The 21226-nt window shown below is 51.9% G+C and overlaps 1 protein-coding gene across 1 annotated transcript in view; it reads right to left on the bottom strand.

The window, feature by feature from the left end:
* The window catches only part of GAD1 (glutamate decarboxylase 1), a 37578-nt gene extending 21404 nt beyond the window's left edge, over positions 1-16174 (bottom strand). Inside the window, exons 1-6 of the mRNA XM_075093425.1 lie at positions 16106-16174; positions 14718-14864; positions 12674-12736; positions 7605-7763; positions 6607-6849; positions 3861-3951 (exon numbers count right to left, since the gene is read on the bottom strand). Of these exons, the coding sequence (XP_074949526.1) occupies positions 3861-3951; positions 6607-6849; positions 7605-7763; positions 12674-12736; positions 14718-14787 (626 nt within the window). The 5' untranslated portion in view covers positions 14788-14864; positions 16106-16174. The remainder of the gene's footprint in view (positions 1-3860; positions 3952-6606; positions 6850-7604; positions 7764-12673; positions 12737-14717; positions 14865-16105) is intronic.
* Positions 16175-21226: the final 5052 nt, after the last annotated feature.

The raw sequence follows: 21226 nt of genomic DNA, 5'->3' as shown, positions 1-21226 counted from the left end.
GACACCTTGACGCTTTGGATCTGACTGATGTCTGCCATTTGAGTAATTTCGCCAAAACATATGTATTATCTCTCTAATACTAAAATGACATTTTGAGAATAGGTACTACAAACTTTAAGGAGACACGATATGAAGAAGGGAACATGTCCAAGAACCATGTCTTTTATTTACAGCTACACTGGTTAGTTAAAACATTAATTTTTTCTTCAGTCCTTATGCATCCTTAGTCCATCAAAGAAACACCACTGCTATTTTCAAAACATTCCCTTAAGATTAAACAGTATTTGTAATTTGTTTAATTGTTGTAATTTCTATTTTCAGAAGCTAAAATACTACTTATTTTGCTTTTATTATCATTAGAACTGTCAGAGACAGACATTTGAACACTGATCTGAAGTTTGGGTGCTACCAATTTTTACAGAGATACAAAATTAATAAACCAGTTGGTGTCTGCTAACAGTGGGGGTTATTTTGTTTTGGTTTTAAGCATTGCAAGTCTAGGATACATTCCAATCTTTGTTTAGGCAGAATGATCAACTTAAGTCAACACGAACTTGGCGGTGTATAGATCACTGTAGCCTAATACAAGACACATTTAAGTCAATGTGACTTTTTTCCACCAGTTTTAACACATTTTGGTTTCTATCCTGAGACCTTGCACACTGATCCCTAGACACTTCCCAGAAGATGTAAAAGCTTGTGCAAAAAAGATATAATATTAAGCAAAAATTTTTATATAGAAAATATCAAGTGTTCACAAGGGGAATTCTGAATATACCTAAACCCAAGTAAAATAGCACTTACTTATTTTATTATGTAATTATTTCCTGATTCTCCAAAGACTGACAAAGACATAAAAGAAGACTGCAGATGATTCTAAATGATAAGGCCAACGTCAAAATACATTGCAAAACATAGCAATGCAATAATGCAGCTATATTAGATGAAGGCTATGATTTTCATAATCACATCTTGCTAAAGTTCACTCCAACTTATTTGTTATAAACTCCTTAAATGATTTTGAAAAAAAAATCAGTTAAATGCAGAAAATGTGTTTAGCTTGGAAGGAACTGTCCAACTTTAGAACAATCTTTTGACAAAAATGCTGAGTAGATTTTTTTTGTACAGTTACAACCTTTACAGGTATTTCTATGAATTACCTAAAAGGGTCATGAGTCTCAGCTCTTTACTAACAGAATAAATGAATGGATTTTTGGTAGTGGCCAGTGCTGGCACCAGCTTAATTCTGCTCACCTAAAGGCCAAATCATTCTAGCTACCTGTTCCTCTGTTTGCCAGTATATAAAAAGCATTCTGAGAATAAATGTAAAGCATTTTACATCATTTTCCCTGTGTTACATTTCCATAAGAATAAATGCATAATACTGAAAATACCAATATAATTATCTCGGCTAACAGTAGGCATAAAGAGAACTTCCAGATAATATTATTGCTTTCTAACCTCAGCTGGCTGCTGCATGGTGAGCAAATGCCCAGCACTACACATCCCTAGAGCTGGGTGAATAACAGCAACTTCTGAAATTTCCACCCTGAAGGTCTTATGATTAGTGACTGGGCTATGAATAGCACATGGATACATTATTTCCAAGTCAATGTGGGAAGCTTATTATGTTTAATTTAATATATTATCTTCACAGTGACATTTAAGTAACATTTCCTAATGATAATTTTAAATTTTAAGAGAGTACAGATGTTTTGATTACTCAAAATTCATTTGCAGAAGAAAACACATATTTTTTAATTGTTCACAAATATTTTAGGTATTCTTTGTAAGTGCAAAAGAGAAAATGGCAAATGCAAAACACTCCCTGCCATAATCCACTGTTACTGTCACTTTTATGTTACATGCTTGTGTAGCTGAAATAGGTTATAACAGTTTCTAGCTAAAGGTCAGAAGCTGCTCTTCTATGCTGGAACACCGCTCAAAACAAATAATATGTTCCCCAGAGCTCACAGAGATGATTTGGCTATTTTTAATAACCTTCTCTGAGTTCTTTGAATCATATTTTACAAATATCTTGCTTTAACCTTACTTGCAATTACTGTGTTATTTGGAAGTATATCATGTTGACCTTGGTTTGCTGAAAAAAAAAGAGCAATGTATTATTTTGCATTTGCTAAAGCTCATACAAGCAAACAGATGTCGATCTTCATGCTTGCAGAGAAGTATTTTCAAGATATGTTCTTGTTTGAAGTATAAATGTATCAGATACTAGCTTTACAGAACTAGCTATTTAACAATTTACTTTTAAAAGCCAAAGGAAAAAGCAACCTCATTTTAAAAAAGTTACTCTTTCAGAAGTGAATAAGCGAGTATGACATTCTTAATAACTATGGCAATATTCCATAATACTATCGCAGTCTGCCACAGAGCTGAATTCTATTATGTCCTATCAGATTTGTGCAATTTCACTGATTCTAAAAGGATAACTAAGCTAGGATAACTGAGTCAAAGGAAAAGGGGCTTGCAAAAAGTGACACTTCCTGAAGTATGTTTTTGTTACAGAAGAACAATATTTAAGCAAAGTTTTATTTTAGAAATGTAATCAGATTTGTTTTCACTTTTAATTATGGTGTAAAGAAAAAAAGGCACTTTAAAGCACTTTGCAATACTTGTTTTACGATTAAAATGTATGTCGCTGGGTTTTATTTCCAATCACCTTTTAAATCTGAATGTCCCACACCAATTTTTAGCAACAGATAACTAATTGAGAAGACAATTATTACAAAGTCCAGGCTGGTTTTGGCTGGAGCACCTTATGTATTCTTCTTAATTGCTAATGTCACAAAACAGGCACAGCTCGTAACCTACATAGAGCTGCTAGTAATCAGCTATACTTAATGAACCATATACTCATGGACAGGTCAGTGAAAATATTGCTCATTTTTCCAATCTGCAGATACATTTCATGTGTTCTGCCATTTAGCAGCAAACTACCCAAAGAAGAGGTAGTTTTGGAGTTAAAACACATCCAATACAGGCTAAAACAGAGCAGCCTCTTACCTGCCAAATATTTGGATTCCCATCACATTTTTGAGCACATACAAATCAATATATAAATAAGAACTGGCTAGAAGGTTTTTTGGTGTTGATAGGGTTTTTTCATTAATTGTACTCTTTGTTGCAGAAATCCAACGTAAGAGCTTACATTTACATCTAACTTTCATTAATTCTGAGGTCAAGAAAAATTAGGAAAAGTTTCCTTATTAATATGTTCTAGATGTAAAATTTTACTGGTTTATACTTCCATTTATTTATTTACACACAACTTTAATAAATCTTAGACTAATTCCTTTATTACCATTAAATTAATTTTCAGTGTTACTTTTTTAATCATTCTGAAGCCACCCAGAAGCCACTTCTTTACCAGCACATGAACAGGCGAAGGTGGTGCCCCAAGCCTGCTACCTCTGAAGTTAACAGGAGAAAAAACAATAAACTTTTATGTATTTTGTATTCTAGTGTTAATATATGGATAGCTGCAGAATTACTCAGTCTAGAGACAAAGCTTAAAAAAAATCGGGAAAAGATAAAGATGATTGGTCCAAAAGAAGAAAACAATTTTATGTTGTTATATTTGAAGCATCATGTTTTACTTACCATGTACTCTGGGATATTTGCATTTCTATATCACAAATGTTAAACTGTTCAGCTTCACACAACTATTTTCACTGTATTACTGCCACATTAAGAAAAATACGAGATTGTTTTATTGAAGACACAGCAATAGTCACTTAAAGAAGAAAATTATACACTTCTGTGACAATACATGTCTACCATGATAGATGGCAGCCCCTGCAAGCACCAGCCACAGACGCTGACAAGAAGACACTGCTTACATGTTTGTATTAGCAGTTGATGTCAGCCACTCCCCAGCCAAGCCAATAATGTCCAGGCCTGTGGACAGCTGGTTGAAAAAGCGAGGATGACCTGGAAAGAGAATTGAGAGCAACTTAGAACAGCTCCAGGTTATGTACATCAGGCTGCAATTTCAGACCACCTTTTCTGACACAAACGACAGCTCTGCAATCGTAACACGCAGCGAAGTTTCCAAAGCAAGCCCTGCTTAGGGCGCGCCCGCCAACCAGCAGCCACGGACGTCGTTACAAAGCTGAAAACCCGCTTTGGAGGGAGCTCCTCTACGGAGCCATTAGCGTTTAAATTAGAAGACAGAACTTCGAAGCCCATTTAGCCTGTAAAACACCTGCGGACCCCGTGCAAGGGCTCGGGGTACCCTCTCTCCAGGGGCTCCCCCCGACCTCCGCCGGGCTGTGATATCGGGGGGGAGGGGGTAGGTGGTGGGTGGGTATTTGCAGTAACAACCTTAAGGCGCTGGTCCATTTGCATTTGAACGGAGAGGGAGAGAGGAAGGCTCACCCGCTCGTAAGACGGCTCTCGAGCTCAGGGGGGTGCGGGGGAGCCCGTCGCTCGCCTTGGTCGCTGCGCGGCCGCGGGAGCGCCGTTCCGCGGACTCTCGGCGGGAAATGCCCCGCCGCGGCGGGGCGCTAAGGGCCTCCCAAGAGCCCCGCGGCACGGGCGGGTCCCCCACACGGTTCAAAAGCTAGGATTCACCTCATGAACACAGGCTTTGCTATCGAGCTGAGGTCGATCATATTCTTGTATTTCATCCAAAGTTGCTTTCACAACTTTTGTAAGCAATGAGCCCGACTATCGGGGGTCTACTTTTCTAGCGCGAAGAGATAAAATTCCTAACAAATGATGGCGGGCTTTGAGGGGAAGGGGAATGTGTCACGATGTAACCGTTATCTCCGCTCTCTTGGGAAAGGACACGCAGATAAACACGGGGGACAGCCCAGCCCGAGGGAGCGGCTCAGCGCTAGACGCCCGGAGGAAGCCTGTCACGTCGCATTTGCTCGACACTGGGAACATCAGCATCTTTTGACATGAAGAAATAAATGCGATTCTGCTCCCAGCGAAGTCAGCGAGAACCTTTCGGAGGCGTGAGCCTGCCGCGGCTGCCCCCCTCGACACCTCCCGAAGGGGGTCTGCCGCGGAAGCGGGGGGCACGCGGGGGCCAAGCGACGGGACCGAAGCCCAGAAACAGCACCATGGCTTAGTTATTTCCTTTGTGAATCACCTCTTCTCTCCCTCGCTATGACACAGTTTGGGAAGCTGTTTTAAGGGACACTCCGCTGACCTCACACAGCTGTCAGCGAGACTGCAGTCTCCTGAGGCCGGGCCGCATAATGAGCCCCGTGGGCTTGAAAGGGAGCTTCGCCGGGAGGGAGAACGTGAGTCCTGGGGGCCCGGAGAGCCAGGGCTTGTGTCCTGGGTCGTCAGACAGCCCGAGCAGCTCTTCGTAAAGCTGTATCAGGCACTGCTTTGAACAGAGCTTGTGTCTGATCGGATACCTGCACCTCAGCTCCCGGGGACCGGTCCTACCCGTCCCGCGAAAGCCCCAGGGAAGGTCGGGGTGACGGGAAGGGCTTGCTCGACGGCCCGGTGCCACCAGTGCCGGAATAACGGCGCAAGACCGCAGCGACTCCGGCTTTGTTGCTGGCCTCCTGTTCAACGACCCGCAGTTTGGGAGCGAAAACACACTCCCCTTTGATTAAGGGCACAAAATCAAAATACGCCCCTACCCCCTTGAATAAATCAAACCACCACGTAACTGGGAAAAAGCAGGAAGCCAACCGTCACGTTTGTTGCCGAGATTTTGTTCCTCGAATGCACCGCGTTGTTTTTTCACGGCTGCATAACTGAACAGCGGAGGAAACAGCGCCCCGTCCCTGTGGAGCCGTGGCTCGCAGCTGCCGAGCCAGGGACGGCCAGACAAAAGCCCCTCTCTGCGAGCTCCCGCCGCTCCGGCTCCGCGGGGAGACCCCCGCCCGCCGCGGCAGCAGCGCTCGCCGAGCCGAGCTCAGCAGCCCTGGAACGCTGGAGCAGGACCGCGGAGGGGAGACACGGCCCCCGATCCGTTAGCGCTCCGGTTCCTGAGCCTGCCCGGGTACGGACAGCAGTCAGGGCTTGCTGCCAGCCGAGCTTTCTGCTGATACAGATGTAAAACATTTCAGGCCGAACAGCCTGAAAGAGCACCGACTTTGCTCCAGGGTCTGGGAACGGCTCAGCCCGTAAAAGAAGTGATCATAAACGGGCATTTCTGTCTGATTCAGAAGGACCTGGACAGGCGAGGCTCCTGGGTAATGGCCTGAAATCCACAGGGTTCCTTTATTGATGATTCCTAGGATTTCAGTCTCTTTGTCATTAAATGTCTGGTGAACATAAAGGAGAAGAACTGCAAATTCAGTGTCATTTATGTCCTCATTTACCTAATGATATTGCTCCCCGGAGATACAGACAGCTCGCATTTCATCAAGTGAAAGAGATTACGTCTTAAAAACTTGTTTCTGGGCACTGCAAACAGCACCGAGACCTGCCCGCCGGAACGCACGGGGCATCAATAACTGACGCTGCTAAGCAGAGACTTTTCCAGTGCCCTGGAGCTGACCCTCCAGGGAGGCAGAGTCCAGGATGTGGGCTTACCTCCATGGGCTCAAGCCTGCTCCCTTCACCGTGGGCCAGGGAAAAGCCCCAGACTCCCCAGAGTAGTGTGCGAGAACCTACCTGTCCTCACTCCATATTTCAGTGTGTCCCGGCAATCCACCAGGATCTGCTCCAGGGACTCGGGGTTGTCCGAGAGCTCCAGGTTGAAGCCCTCCATGCCCTCTAGGAGCTGGTGCGGGTGGTGGAAGTCCAGCACTTTGGTGGATCTGTCAAACGTCTTCCTCACGTAGTTGAGGAGGATGTCCACGACCTCCAGCAGGAACTGCATGGTCTGCTCCTCACCATTCTTGGCGGGCAGCAAATCTGAGGGGCAAACCAGCTGTCAACGCCTGCTTTGGGAGTGACAGGCAGAGATGAAGCAGCCCTGGCCCCCCGCAGCGCTCCCTGCACCGGGAAGCCACGGCCCCGGCACAGCCTGGCTGTAGCGGGGCAGGCACCTGGTCCCGGGCTGCCCCGCTCGCTCCCGGCAGATGAAACCAGCCGCTGCCACCGGGGCTCCCGGCCCCTCTTGCCCGGTGGAGAAAGGTGAGCCCGGGTCACCCATGGTAACAGCGGGGCCCCTCCGAGGCACCCCAGCCAAAAGCAGGTCCTGCAACGCTAAGGGTGTGCGGGGCGCTCACGTCCCGGGGGGCAAGAGCACCCCACACCCACCCCCCCCTTCTTCTGCACCGTTGCCCCCTGCCCCGCAGAGGGATTGATTCCCAATACCCACCCTCCTCGTCAGCGGCCCTGCACCAGCAATCACAGACCACTTCATTGCTATTTTACTAAGGAGGAAGTAAAATATAAAAGTAGTGTCCTCCCGCAGGCTGGATCTGGAGAGGGCCAGGAGCTGAGCTGCGGAGGATCAGCCCAAAGTATGCAAAATTGCATTTCAGGGAACTTGGCCGCATCGCCAGTGTAGCTCTCGGCAAACACACACACACACCCAGAACTTCCTTTGGAAACAACCAAGCAAAAGCAGGCCTGAATGTGGCTGCACTTCCAAGGGAGGCGAGGGCAGACTGCTAAGGGATGTGCCTGAACTGGAGCAAGCAGAAGCTGTAAAGAGCATTTACCTCTGGCATACAAATTGGAGAAGTCTGTCTCAGTGCGCCGGAACCTGGATTCCTTCTCGCTGTTCTCACACGCCAGCAGGCTCTTGGAGGACTGCCTCTCCTTCAGGGAGCTGACGATCCGGCCCTTGTCTTCCAGGCTGTTGGCCCTTTGCAGGAACCCTACATTGTTATTGCAAGGTGGACAGGTTAGAGTTTTCTCACTTCCCAACATGTTTAGAAATGTCTAAAGCAGCTCTCTAGACAACAGTTCAAAGCAGTGTTGGCTCTGGATCTGACTAATGAGGTCAGGAGTAAAAGTATTTATGGGGGATTATTTGCCTCTGGGAGGGAGAGCTCAAAATGCCATCAACTGCAAAAACCCAGCCATGCAAAAAACAAATTTTTGTCATTTAGTGCAGTGGTAAATTCTTATTAAGTCGATCAGACAGATTCCACTTCAGTAATCAGCCACTGGAAGAGAGTTCAGGATGAGTCAATGCTATTTCAGCCTGCAGGCGAAGTTTATGGACCTAGCAGACAGGGGCAATGATGTATGATTAAAATCAGGGCCACTTTCAGTTCTCCTCGTGGTGCTCTCACGCACAAAAGGCATGAGAACAAGCAGCCGTTCTGGAGCAGCCATCCCGAGAGCGCCAGAGCTCTAAGGACACCGGTAGCACACATCAACCCCACCTTCCTGCTACCGGTAGATACCAGCACGTGTCCAGGAGATGTGGATTCTCGCGGATTCTCCACCTGAGAAGATGCCTTGATGGTCACGCTAATCATCCCCGGGCTCTCCAGGAGCCCCGCCCTCACTGGAGGGTCAGCCCTGGCCCCCAAGACCCGATTTCAGCTGCCGGTGTTATATGCAACACCAGTAATAAATCCCCTCGCCCCAAGAATTACAGCGGTGGGCGCCACGCAGGGCCTGTGGCAAGTAAGGAGGCTCATCTACTCTAAGGCGGCAGAGAGAACAATTAATTTTCAGGATTTGACCCACTAAATCCATGCCCGCTAAAACACGCGTGGTGTTGGGCTTTTCGTTATCAACGAAGGCAACGGATTTTGACCTCCCAGGCTGCAGCGAGTGTGCCTGTATGTGTGGAGCAGGCAGTACGGCAGCGCTGGCCTCCTCGTTTCTTTCTTTTAAAACAGGTAACACTTGAAAACAATGCTCATCGCAGCTGGGGATGTCCGCCAGAGAGGAGGGCTTGAGGGGGGGGCAAACCAATGCCGTGACTGCATTCACCCCCGTCCCCCGAGCCGCTTCTCTCCAGCCATGTACTCCCCCGCTCCGGGGCCCCGACGGCGAAGCGGGGTTGGGGCTCGCCCCGCCGGGCTCCTTACGGCTTGGGCAGGCCCTGGGGGCTTCCTCTCTGCGCCGCCTGGCAGTCCCGCAAGAGCTATCACAAGGGCAGCCCCAGCCACCCGCCCCTCCCGCCTCAGTCGGGCACCCGAGCGGGTCTCCACGAGGGTTCTTTGCAGGCAGGTTTGTCTGGCACATCCTTTCAGTGAACTCATTTTGCCTTTTAATATTGATATCCTACTAATTAGTTTCTTTCTATGATGCTTTTAGGAATACGAATTCTACGAGGAAAAAAAAAACTAAGGGAATCTCTCTTCGTGCATAAAGTAAGAGGCGCCGTCAGAATCGGTTACTCCGTTTTAGTTGTGGTGTTAGTGCTTTTACGGGTCCTTGCAGAGATCCCTAGCTCCTGTAACAGCTAGTGCTGTCCGCCTGCTGATTAGGTGGAGCAGCCGGTACCGAAGCAGGTGCAGTCCAGACCGAGTTCCAGAGCGATCCTCTTTCCCCAGGTCCTGTGGCTTCATTTTACTTTATTTTTCCACTTGGTTTTCTTCTAGGGTCTCGGTGGCGATGCTCAGTGGGACGAGGTACGTGAGAACAGACATCCACAACAGGAGCAGCCTCCCCGCGAGAACCGTGCTCCTCGCCCCACAACCGGAGCTCCTCGCGGCGGGCAGACCCACGGCCCCCGCAGCCTCCGGTGGGAAGGAGGGGGCAGCGCTTCGGTAACAGAGAAAGGCTGCAGTTGCCGGCGGTTCGGCTCGCACCGGGCTCAGAGACCGGGGCCGCGCGGTCGTGCGTGGGGCGGCTCAAGGGCAGAGATTGACTGGGAGAGAAAAATACCAAACCCTGAGGGGAGGAACTTGCTGCCGCCTGGTGCAGCTCAACCGGCTGTAGGTAACAGGTCCTTCGCCCTGGCCCCCCGACCGCGACAGTATCTCACGGACCTGGAGGGTCCGGTACACGGGGGAGCACAGCGAGGCAGGGCAACCCTCCGCTTTGGGGCAGCCAGACCTTCTTGCCCCCCGAGCTCCTCCCCCGGAGGGTGGGGGACGCTCCCCAGCGCCCACCCGCGTCCCGGGCTGCAGGGAAACACGGCAGCCTGCCCTCGAGGGCTCCTTCCATGCCCGGGGGGAAGCGGATGACTGTAGCAAACCTTTCGTCTGCATCCTATGCCGAAAGTAAGGTCGGTCTAAGATCCAGCGCGTAGCAGCGCACAAAATAGCGACCGCGCTGCTCCTCCCGCAGCAGCAGGGAGTGCAGCGTTTCCCAGCAGCAGCAGCAGCAGCAGCAGCAGCAGCAGCTGCCTCCCGCCGGCGCTCTGCTCACGGGCATATTCACCGACCGGTGAGGAATTCCCTCGGTCCCCGAGGTGACCGCAAATCCAGCGTGATTTCACACCAGGCCGCGCACAAGGCACTCGTATGAGCCCCCCCGGCCTCTCAGCCCTGCGGGGACCTCGGCTTCCGAGGCAGGGACCAACCTGCCGGGTCCCAGACCCCGCCGTGGCCGCCGGTCTATGCACTCGGGTGGCGGCTGCAGGAGATCCTGGTTCCCTCCGCGGCCGGGGGGCTCAGCAGTGCCAGCGTGACTTGGCAGCTTAAATCCCACTTGCTCCGAAAACGAGCCGAGTTTCTAGATCACACGGCTGCTTTGGAAATGCCACTGTCCTGCGTTGCTCGTTGGGCTGGGAACCATCAGCTGGCGGGGGCCAAACAGCTGGAGACGCACCTGAGCCATTTTACTCCGTCGAGTATTTCTACTGATGCCAAGCAGGATCGGTCCCGGCAGCGATAATAATTGCCGAGGTGGGAGTGAAAGGTGTAGCATGCAACTCCAGCCACAGGGAAAAATCTGCCCGTACTTTGCCCGCCGTGCCAGTTCATTAAACCGCTTTAAAATACGGTCTTTTCTTTTTTTTTTTTTTTTTTTTTTTTAAGTGAATATGTGCAGAGACGAAGAGCGTGGGGGTGTGGCAGCGGCAGGGCTCCTTTCGGGCGGTGGCTTTCAACCAGAAAGGGAAGGAGCTAATCCTTAAATCGGTCAGTTGTTTGAGAAGAAATGACATACATCTTATATACGTAATTACTGAAAATGTCAAACACATAATACACAACACAGGTGGAAGAACTGACTCGCTATTCAAGACCCGTCTTTTCTCTCAACCCTTATTTAAAGTTTTCCTTCAAAATTAATCGATTTCTGTGTGATACACACAGGCAGAACAATTCCGAGGCGCCCGGTTCACTATAGCTTTGTGACTGCACCATATTTAAGGTCTGGAACGGTGTCTTGTGAAAGGTAAGGACGAAGGGATATAATCTGTAATAGTCAAACGTCAACTTGTTTAGCATGTTTAATTAGGATTCTTGGCAACCTTAATGCTTCATTCTATATATTTACCAAGGGCAACCTTCCCCCTCTGTCTTTGTGAAGGTGTTAGATTCAAGTAGGAGGGCTCATACGAGCAGAAACAGTGGTCGCCATCGAATCTGATTATTCCGAATCACCGTCACTATTCAGGGCATAAAGGAAATCCAAGCACCAAAGCCGAGCCAAAAACAGAGCAGCCCTGCGTGTTCTGAACTCCCTTCACAAAGCTTCTACTACACTTTCGCTTTTCTCAAATCCAAAATGGTGGGATATTTCATTTTCAGCGTATTTGATCTCATTGAGAGAAGCTGTGCTGTCCCTCTGTAACCCCGGTAGTCTAGCAACACGGAACGAGCCTAACGGTGCGTTACTTTATCAGTTCTGCTTGCCGGGCTAAATTAAAATGATGATGAAAAAGCCCATTGCTCCAGCCACTGAAGGGACTGGTAGGGAAACGGTCCATTAAACCCAGATCAGGAGCTATTTATAGAACTAAACGACTACTCGTTAATGTCGCCTGTGGGTACCAATGAAATCTCTAATAGACACAGGGCTAAACATTTGCACCCCGATTTTCTTCCAGACCAAATTTCCACGTAACAAAACGTTTAGCGAATGAGCTTCGACTGGAACAAGCAGGGCAAAAGGTTTAAATGTATCTTTGCTTTGGAAAAAGGCCTGTTTCTCCCACGAAATGATCTCCCACCCCCCAAAAAAAGAAGTAGCTGGGGAAAATGGGAAATAGTTTCTATTCATAAGGGGCACGGGCTAAGCTGAATGGTTCTCCCCATCGGAAGATTAAGATTTGACTGCTGGTGTGCGAAAGCGAAGGCGCTACTTAAGAGATCTGGAGAGGGAAGACAGCTTGTTATCTGCAAATGAATCTCTTGCTATAACGTTGCGATCTGATTGTGCGTTTGTTTCCCTTCCTGCATTTCATGTGCCTGAGCGCTGACTGGCTGCCAGCGCTATCTTACCAGCACAGCAAGCTGACGAATTGCTCTTTAATAAGGCTCTCGTTAATCTTTTCGCCCCAGGAGATACGTATTTTCTAGTCAGATAAGGTTGAAAAATTTCAGACAGCGAGAGGCAGCCAAACCCGCCCCCTCCGGCTCGTTCCTCCCCGTCGGGCCCGGCGCCCCCCCACGCCCCCGCCGGGGGCGGCCGGCGCCCGCACACCCACACCCACACCCCCGTTTATCGCAGGAGGGCCGCGGGCAGCGCATATCCCGGGGAAGGCACGGCGGCCGGGGGCCGCGGCAGGGCCGGGGCCGGTGCGCGGAGCCGCGGCGCGAGCGGCAGGGGGCGCCCTGGGGCGGCCCGCCGCGGGAGAGCCCCGGGGCCCGGCGGGGCGGGGGCAGGGCGCGGCGCGAAGCCCGGCGGGGCGGCGCGGCGAGGGCGCACTTACCGCATATCTTCAGCCCAATCTTCCTGGTGCACCCGTGAGCCACGCCGCACCACGAGTCGTAAGCTGGAAGAGAGGGCAGAGACGTTCCCCTGGGGCGGCGAGTCTCCCCGGCCCGCCTTGCCGCCCTCCCGGCCTCCCCGCACAGTCCCCCGCGTCCCCTCGGGCCGGTCCCGGACAAACGGCTGCTCCCCGAGCCCGGCGGCGGCGGGGCGTGCCGGGTGCGGGGCGGCCGAGGCTCGCTCGGGTGACAGCGAGATGACACGCTGGCCCGCCGAGGGGAGAGGGAAAGGCACCCAGCACCCGAACGCCTAGTGATCTACTGGCGGGGCCCCAGAGAAGTGGCAGCTTAAAATAAAGTGGCCTGAAATTGGGTCACAAAAGAGTTCGGGAATTAATTGGGTGAAAAATAGCATTTGACTATATTATCAGACTTGCATGGCTGCACATCGGCCGGCCGGCCGAGCCGCCGACGGCCGAACTGGGGACGCTCCCTGCTCGGCCCCTGCCCCGGAGCACCCTCCTGCCACGCGGCTCGCCAGGCCCGGCCCACCATACGGCGGCCCCGGGACCGGCAGCCCTTCGCCTGCCGGCCCTGCACGCCCGAGGAAACGCCGCCGAGAGGCTCCGGAGCGGAGGCACCGCCGGGGGCGCGGCTGCACCAAGGAAGGGGACAGGCTCCTTCCCAGGCCTTGTGAACCGCGGCCCGGCCACGCCCCGGCCGGACCCCGCTGCGCCCCGGGGAAGCGGGTAGCGAAGCCCGGGGCTGAGGTGGACGGGACGCTGGCCGCGGCCCAGGGCACAGCCGAGCCTCTCCTGCCCCTCGCCCGCCGGCGGGCCCCAGAGGGCGACCGGGACGGGGGATGGCGGGCGCTGACGCGGCCGCGGTGCTGAGGTTGGTGCGTGAGGGGAGAAGGCGGGAGCGGGGCCGGGGCGTAGGGCTGCTCACCTGGGGCAGGGCAGCAGCGGGCCCGCGGGGCTGGAGAGGCGGGGGAAGCGCCCCAGCGGGTTGGGCGGGCGACGCAGCCCTCGCAGCCCCTCGGGGGGGGCGCTGCCCGTGCCGGCACGCGGGAGCCCCGTGTGGGGGGGAGCCCCGTGGGGGGGAGCCCCGTGGGGGGGAGGGCGGGGTGCCGCGGTCAGAGGTTATCTCATTTTTAGCCGCGTTGCCAGCTAATTCGATTTGTGCGCGTGACACCCCAGCCGAAGGCAGCACAGCCCGTCACCCCCGCCTGGAACGAGCCCCCGTGCTGCCGTTCGCCCCCTCCCCCGTTCCTTCCAGCTGCAGGACAATGACAGTAATGACTCCGACGCTCGCGCCTCGTAGCCCTTTCAGGGTAAAAGCTGTTCCCCGCTTTGCTGTGCCTGACAGCCTTTCATTTCTTACTGTTGCCCGCTCTTTGTCTGCTTTATAGCATCGAGCCTCTTTTTTATTTATTTTAGGCAGGCGACGTTCTGAATCCCTGGCAGGGCTATAAACTGATTCTCTATCCACCTGCAGCAGCCTCTGCCTCCCACTCACACCTCAATAACTCAAGGCGAATTCAGAGCAATTAGGAACACAAAGCTTTGAAAAGCTACAATTAGCATCCAAATTTCGCTTGATTACGGGCTCCGGCGGAGGCTGAAAGGAAGCTGCAGCATTAGCATTTATAAAATGTAAAGGGGGGGACACGACACCCGCTTTAAGCCACTGGTGTAACTTCGCCCTTTAACGGATTCATTTTCTCCACAGCCCTTACAACATCCCGATTTTTTGGCCATCTGGGGGTTCGGTTTATTGTCTAAATCCCTCGAAGGTGGTCGTAAGATAACGGCAGCGCTGGCTGCTGAGGTGGGCTTTTCCTCCCAGCGTTTTATTCGCCACGGACCGACCTCTCCCGCTCCCACCAGGAGGATGGTTTCTTTGTGTAGAGCACTTTCCGCCCCTTGCTTAACAGCGCGGAACAGGGCTTCGCGGATTTTTCGTTTCGTTTCGAAATTGGTCTTTCCAAGCCCATATGGAGAAAGCCTCCAAAATAGTTTAAACGAGGAAAATATTAAAACCTACTTGTGGGTCGTAAATTAGTTGGGGTGGGGTCCGGAGCGTCGTTGGAGGACGAGGGAGCGGAGGAAGCCATCCCTTCAGAAAAGCCAGAGTCCCCGGAGCCCGGGTTTCCTCCGATATTCCTCCAAGGGGTGGGCGGCGAGGAATTTGCTGGAAGGAAGAAAAGGCGGGTTGATTAGTCCAGTCTCCTGGAAAACCGCTCCGGAGTGCCGCCCGGGCGGCAGCCTGCAGCCCGGCGTGGGCCGCGCAGGGGCCGGGGCGGGGGCCGGGTCCGGCCGGGCGGGAGTCGGGGCCCGGCGGGCCGGGGCTGGGGCCGCGGGGCCAGGCGCAAGCGGCGCGCCAGGAAAATGCCTCGACAGGCTGGAGAGCGAAACCGTCCCTTCGCTGGATGCCGAGGCGCTGCCCGCCGCGCCTGAATGACGGATTTAGCAGAGCGTGAAGTCTATCGCAATTATATCGGCGGCCGCTGAGCAGGGCAATTATGTGGCTCGCCTCAAACGAAAACCAACGTGCAAAGCGGGCTTCGAAATTACCAGCCCAAACGACCCACAGTCCCAAACGGAGCAGCTATCTGCGCGTTATCCGCCGATCCCCGAACACACGCCAGGCGAAGCATTCAGCAAAGCCTGACAGATACGCCCCGCCGCCACCACAAAGGTGCCTTTCGCCCAGCTCCAATGGCAGGCGTCACACACATGTGTGTTTGCACACGCATGTTTCGGCGGACCGGGACCAGTATGTGCTCCAGCGCCAACCAGCGCTCTCCCGTGCACGCCTGGGCGGCACAAATGGCAGAAGGCTTGTCTCCTTGTCTGCGGGGAGGAAGGTGCTGGACCAGCCCTCGCTCCTCGCCAGATGTTCAGCTCTTTCCTGGCGGACACGGCGCTCCGATTACCGATACAGGGTTGCTGATGGAGAATTGGCGGGTCAGTGCCCCGCTCCTCTCTTTGTCCCCACGGCTACCTGCCATTTATTTTATTCCCCTTGGAAAGAAAATGAAGGTCGCGCGAACGAACGAGCGCTTTGTTAGCCGCTTTTTTCGAGTAGCTACCGATTTCATTTCCATTGCCGGGCGGATTTACGCCGGCGTGTAAACGCAACGGATCAATTATTTCAGTGGAAAGCAAGCATTTCGCTTGTTTTTTAACAGGAAAAAGAAAACACCTATAAAGCAGACGAAATTCTCTAGACAATGCCTGGAGGTGAAGTAACAGGTTAAGACAATGTCTAAGGCGCTGGCTGTCTCAAAATACCCGTTATCCCTCTATAGGTACGACAGCAACAAAACTGATTTTAGGGTGGGGGGAAAACCAACAAAAAAAGCCAGCTCCAGATCCTGAAAGGGGTTCCCAAAGGTTTGAAAAATGGGTTACTGTGTAGAGGAGACTTACCGAGGGGGCGAGCGGACCACTCTCACTGCCGGAGTCCAGGCAGGCAGGGCGACTCCAGCCTGGGAGAGACCCGCCGCTTATAAACTCTGCCAGAAACGACGTCGGAATACCAATCGCGCCGCGGAATTTAATGCGAGATGACCTTTTTTTCCAGAAGTGCTCGAATTTGCTTTTTTAAAAGCGTGAATCGCCGGCTGATCTGCTTCGACGCAGGCATGAGTCACAGGGCTGCTGCCACCCCCTCCGCGCCGCTCCGCGCGGGGGCTGGGGACCGCCGGGGCGGCCAGCTGGGGCGGGGAGGGGCGGCCCACCCGGCCCCGGCTGCCGCCGCCGGTCCGCCGCGCCCCGGGGTGCCGGGGCTGGCTCCAGCGGCGGGCGGGGCTGCCCGGGCGCGGGGTTCTGCCTTGCGAACCCCCGGTCGCGCCCCTTCACCGGGCGGCACCGGGAGCTCTCCCTAGACAGCGCTGGCGTGACCCGGGGTGGCGGGCCGCGCCAGCCGGCGGCGGAGCAACGCGCACACCGGCTCACCGGCAAAGGCGACGCGGCCGAACTGCCGCTCCGAGCGTCCCTGCGGCACCAGCACTCCCCTGCCCACGGTGCGGGCCGCGAGTGAGCCGGGCGGGGTGCGCGTTAAATGGAGCTTAGCTAAACCACCCCCGCCTTCGGGTTCGCTGTGCCCCGCCGGCGCGCCCCGCCGCCCCAGCTCTCCGCCAGAGGGTGGCAGAGGCACAGGCACGGCCGCCACCGCGGCTCGGTCTTCCCGGCCACGGGGGAACACCTGGAGTCCTGTGACTTGCCCTCAGTGTTGCCCTTAGGTTACGACTTCATACCAGACATCCTTTCGCTAAAACGAGAAACATTAAGACAGCACGGGGTTTTGTGCCCCCGACAACCGCAGGCCTGTGTTTCCCCAACCTGCGCCCCAAACATGCCTCACCAGCACCTTGCGGTGGTGACCGCCGTGCTACATTTCGGCGTGTCGCGGTAGCTACGCAGGCGCCTAAACCAAGCCCTGCTTACGAGGATGGCACGTAAGGGGCTGGGAGGAACCTGCAATGAGACGGGAGGAGGGGGAACAGCCCGGTGGAGCCAGAGACTTTCGTCCCGTGCGGGGGGTGCTGGGCAGCGCAGCGAGCAGCAGCGACGTGTCCTTCCTGAAGGACTCGAGGGACGAGCAAAAACTTACGAGCCTTTTTGGAAAGCAGACCGGCCGACTGAGAGCATTAAGCGGCCAAGACGATTACTTTGCCCAGCGCACCTACTGTCTAGGGACTGGATGCGTAACAAAAGCACCGACAGCACAAAAGCCAGCTTTTAAACATAGCTTTAAAGGTATTAACAGCCCTAGCTGACATGACCTTTTCCCATCTGTTCTCGGCTGTGGTTTTAAAGGTGGTTTCAACCAATCGGGCACAATATGTGCTGAGTGAAGAGCGTGAGATATAATAATATAACCGTAGCTAATTGTCTTTATAAACGTAAACAAGCGTTCACAGGAACTCGCGGCAGGATCGCAGCGCACAGTCAGCGAAAGATCACGCCAAGAACTCCTAAGCCACCAGTCACTGCACGGCGCGGCCCGGCTGGTCTGTGCCCGGCGTGCGCGCTCGGTCCTTCCCTCTGGCCTTCCAGAAGCGCGCGTCTGGAGCAAATAGGCATGTTTTAGCGTCAACATTTACACCCTCGGAGGCCCCGAGGCCCGTCAGGGGAAGGAGACAGACAATGAACACCGGCGGGCTTTCCGCGGCGGGCTGGACATGAGAGCGGTTCTGACATCCCGGTGCCACCGGCGGCGCGGCGCGACCCGCCCCTCCGCGTCCCGCCCGCGCCAGGGCCCCGTCGCTCCGCTCAGCACCGTGGACAGCGCCCGCCCCGCCGGGCCCCGCCCCGGCGAGGCCAGCGGCAGGGCCCGGGGGAGACGGCGAGCGCGGCAGCCTTTCACGCCGGCAGGAAAACGCGGAAGGCAAAGCCCACGGAGGCCGGCGCCGCCTCACGTCCCCTCTAGGTGGTGCTGTGTCTCAAGGCCAGGCGCCCGGCAGAGGCGGCTCCAGCCTGTGCCGACCGGGGTCTCTTCTCCCTGGCCCCGGCGGCGACAGGGGGAGCGGGAGGTGCAAGCCCCGCGGCTCCCCGCCCTCGCTCCCCCCGCTCATCGAGAGCGCCGCTGTGCACCACGCGAGGAGACGCCTGGTAACTCTCATTTGTAACGGACCCCTTCAAAAATCCGACGTAAACCCAAGCCACTCCGCTGCGAAGGCCTCACTCCGTGCTCGCCACACCAGCCGAGCCTTGTAGCACAGCACTGCCGCATGGTCACGCCCAGGCGGGGCCACTCAGCGAGGTGCGGGTTTGAGTGAGAGTTCCCTGCCTCCCCTTCCAAGCCGTGCGGCCCGGGCTTTCCGCCCAACCCCTCTCGGCCTTCCAGGTGTCGGGCTTTTCCCTACGGCTATTGCTCGAGTGCGCTGCAGGCACAGGTTAGGGAGAATGTTTTTGCAGGTTGGAGCCCCAGAAGACGTGGCTTTTGCTTTGTACCCAGACCTTTACTGAGGATGTGAAACACGCAGGAAAAACCCCAGATGCACAGCATCAGCAAGGCAGCAGGAGGCAGACGTGTAACTCCCTTAGTTGAAGCTTTTAACTGGCACATCGGTTAGAACTCACTTAAAAAAGCCAGACCATGGGATCTCTTTTACGTTCACCTCCATCCAGTAACTGCACATGCTAAAATCGGAACCTCAAGTACCCTGGGTGGGCACAGGAATGAAAGTGATGCAGTATCTTCAGCCACAAAGACCAGTCAACGATTATACAGTGTTTATAACTGTGGGTGTATAAAAAAATGACTGTTGAGCAAAGGACAGTTGTTTATTATTTGTATTGCAGCCTGTGGGTTTGAAGAGTCATTGTGTGAGGAGCTGCATACAATATTTTAAGAGACAGGAGCACCTCCTGCCCACACTGTAGGGAGTTAACGGAAAAGCAAATAGCAGAAAGGCACTGTGCTGTAATGTTTCTTGTTTCTTCATATTCTGAACTATGGTCACATTATATATGCAGTTCTCTGCAGGAAGGGCGGTAAATTGGCCTTCTGGTGATTATTATGATTGTGGTTTTTCCCTCCATGAGTGTTCTCTCTCTGTTGCCTTTTAATTGCCATTTTGTTTGGATTGTGAGTATTTTAGCTGGTTGGGAACAGGCATGTGCTTTCCTTAAAAATGTATGCAACGGTATGTACACTGAACATCTGTGAAGTCCCTGAAATTGTGGTGTTGTATTTTTATCTTTGCAGCCTGTGGTCGTTTTTTTTTTTAATCACACAGTCAAAATAATTTGTAACCCAGTACACTATTACAAAATATATTCATTGCATCAATTACCTGCTTCTTTTCCCACCATTTCTGGTACACATTGTGTCTCATTTACCTGTATCTTTGATAGAATGGAATAATATAAATTTTCTTAACTCTTGACAAATTAAAATTGGAAAATTGTTCAAAACTAAGTAGTTCAGAACTCTCCTGGCTATCACCTGCAGTGGTAAAAAATACAACTATAAATTACTGTATATCTGTAACCAAAAAAATGAACATCCAAGAAAAAAACCCAAACTATTGCCCTATTTATTTGGCCTTGCCCAGAAAATTCTACAAATGGAAATTTGGTGAAACCTACAGATTTATATTCCTATTCTACAGATAACTTTTGCTGTTTTCTGGCACTTGATCAAAATGTATTGAAGGTGAGCAATAGGTTTGCTTTGGGTTTTATGATCAGTCCCATATTTAAGGATCATGTCCATCACTTGAATTTCAAAGAGAGCTCAAGATGAGCTGCCAGCTAGAACATTCAGCACTGCGGTGATGAAGGGCATTTAGGAAAGTCTAATGTGAAGCACATTGTTTTACATACTTTGTGGCTTCTTGTTGCAGGATGTCCCCTTCCTGGTGGATGCTGGCACGTGTTGCTGTCTGTTTTGATCTGCTTCATCTGAAAAACATCCCAAAGAACAGCCCACATCCTGAAACAACTGCAGCAGCAAATCCCAACTCTCAATACCCCCAAGCAAAGAACCCCCTTACTTTCAAACCGTAACAAAGTAAAACCCAGCAGGAAACCCTACTCATCCAGATGGATCAAACAAAATTACTTAAGTTGGTCAACTGTGATGTAGCATGGAAAAATAACACAAGTGCTAGTCATCCAGTAAGTCCACTCACTACCCGTTTTAGGGAATTGCAGCTGTTTACCCTGTGTTTGAAATAAAATTTGTTTCCTGCCTCCCCCAATAACCTGGTAGAGCCAAAACAGCTAATGCCTGGATTTTCCCCTTGTGATATGTTGTTATAATTGTTACATGTCTCACTGAATCATATCTTCTTATCCCATAGGAGGGCATCAGTTTACAATTAGGACATTCAGTAATTTCAGTAATGCTGCTCCAGGAGTTAATGCAGTTTGGCTGTCAATCTCAGAATTAATTTGGAGAGCTGGACTCTGCGATGTTTTAATACATGATTTTTTTAAACTAAGCATATTTCAGAAATAATCCTCAGGGAACAAGAAACATGGGCTTTTCTGTTACTTTAAAAAACACTTATCAAATCATAACTCAATTTCAGGTATGGGCTTTCCTAAGTCTCAAAAATTTTCAGGATCATTACAGTTGTGAGCTTAACTAGGCTTTTTTTCCTTTTTTTTTTTTTTTTTTTTTTCTTTTCCCTCTTTCTCTGTGGTGGATAAGTCTGGTTTTGCCTTCATCAGTTTGTCAGATCACCCTGAAGAGTCATCAATACTAGTGAAATAGTAGGCCTTCTGCAGCACCATACGTGAAACCCTTCACCCTCCTGGTTTCTTTTTAGCTGCAATATTACAGAAATTTAGATACAAAAGCTTTTCCAAAAAAGAATGTTAAATGCATCTGTTTGAAATGAAAGTTGTTTAAACAGAAAACCAATACCTAAATTTTATAACAAGGTGCAAACATAGCACAGAAACACAAACAGGATGATAAGAACAGCTGCAAAAGCAGACAACTGGCACACTGTTATCTGAGAAGTCAGATACCGAGTTTATCCACCAGAGAAGAGACGGGCATGTAAGAAAAAAACATCTTTTCTGTGTTTG

Source organism: Phalacrocorax aristotelis, chromosome 5 (genome assembly GCF_949628215.1).
Source record: "Phalacrocorax aristotelis chromosome 5, bGulAri2.1, whole genome shotgun sequence".
Classification (NCBI taxonomy): Eukaryota; Metazoa; Chordata; class Aves; order Suliformes; family Phalacrocoracidae; genus Phalacrocorax; species Phalacrocorax aristotelis.
The sequence above is the reverse complement of the archived record's forward strand: the minus strand, read 5'-3'. Positions and strand labels throughout refer to the sequence as shown.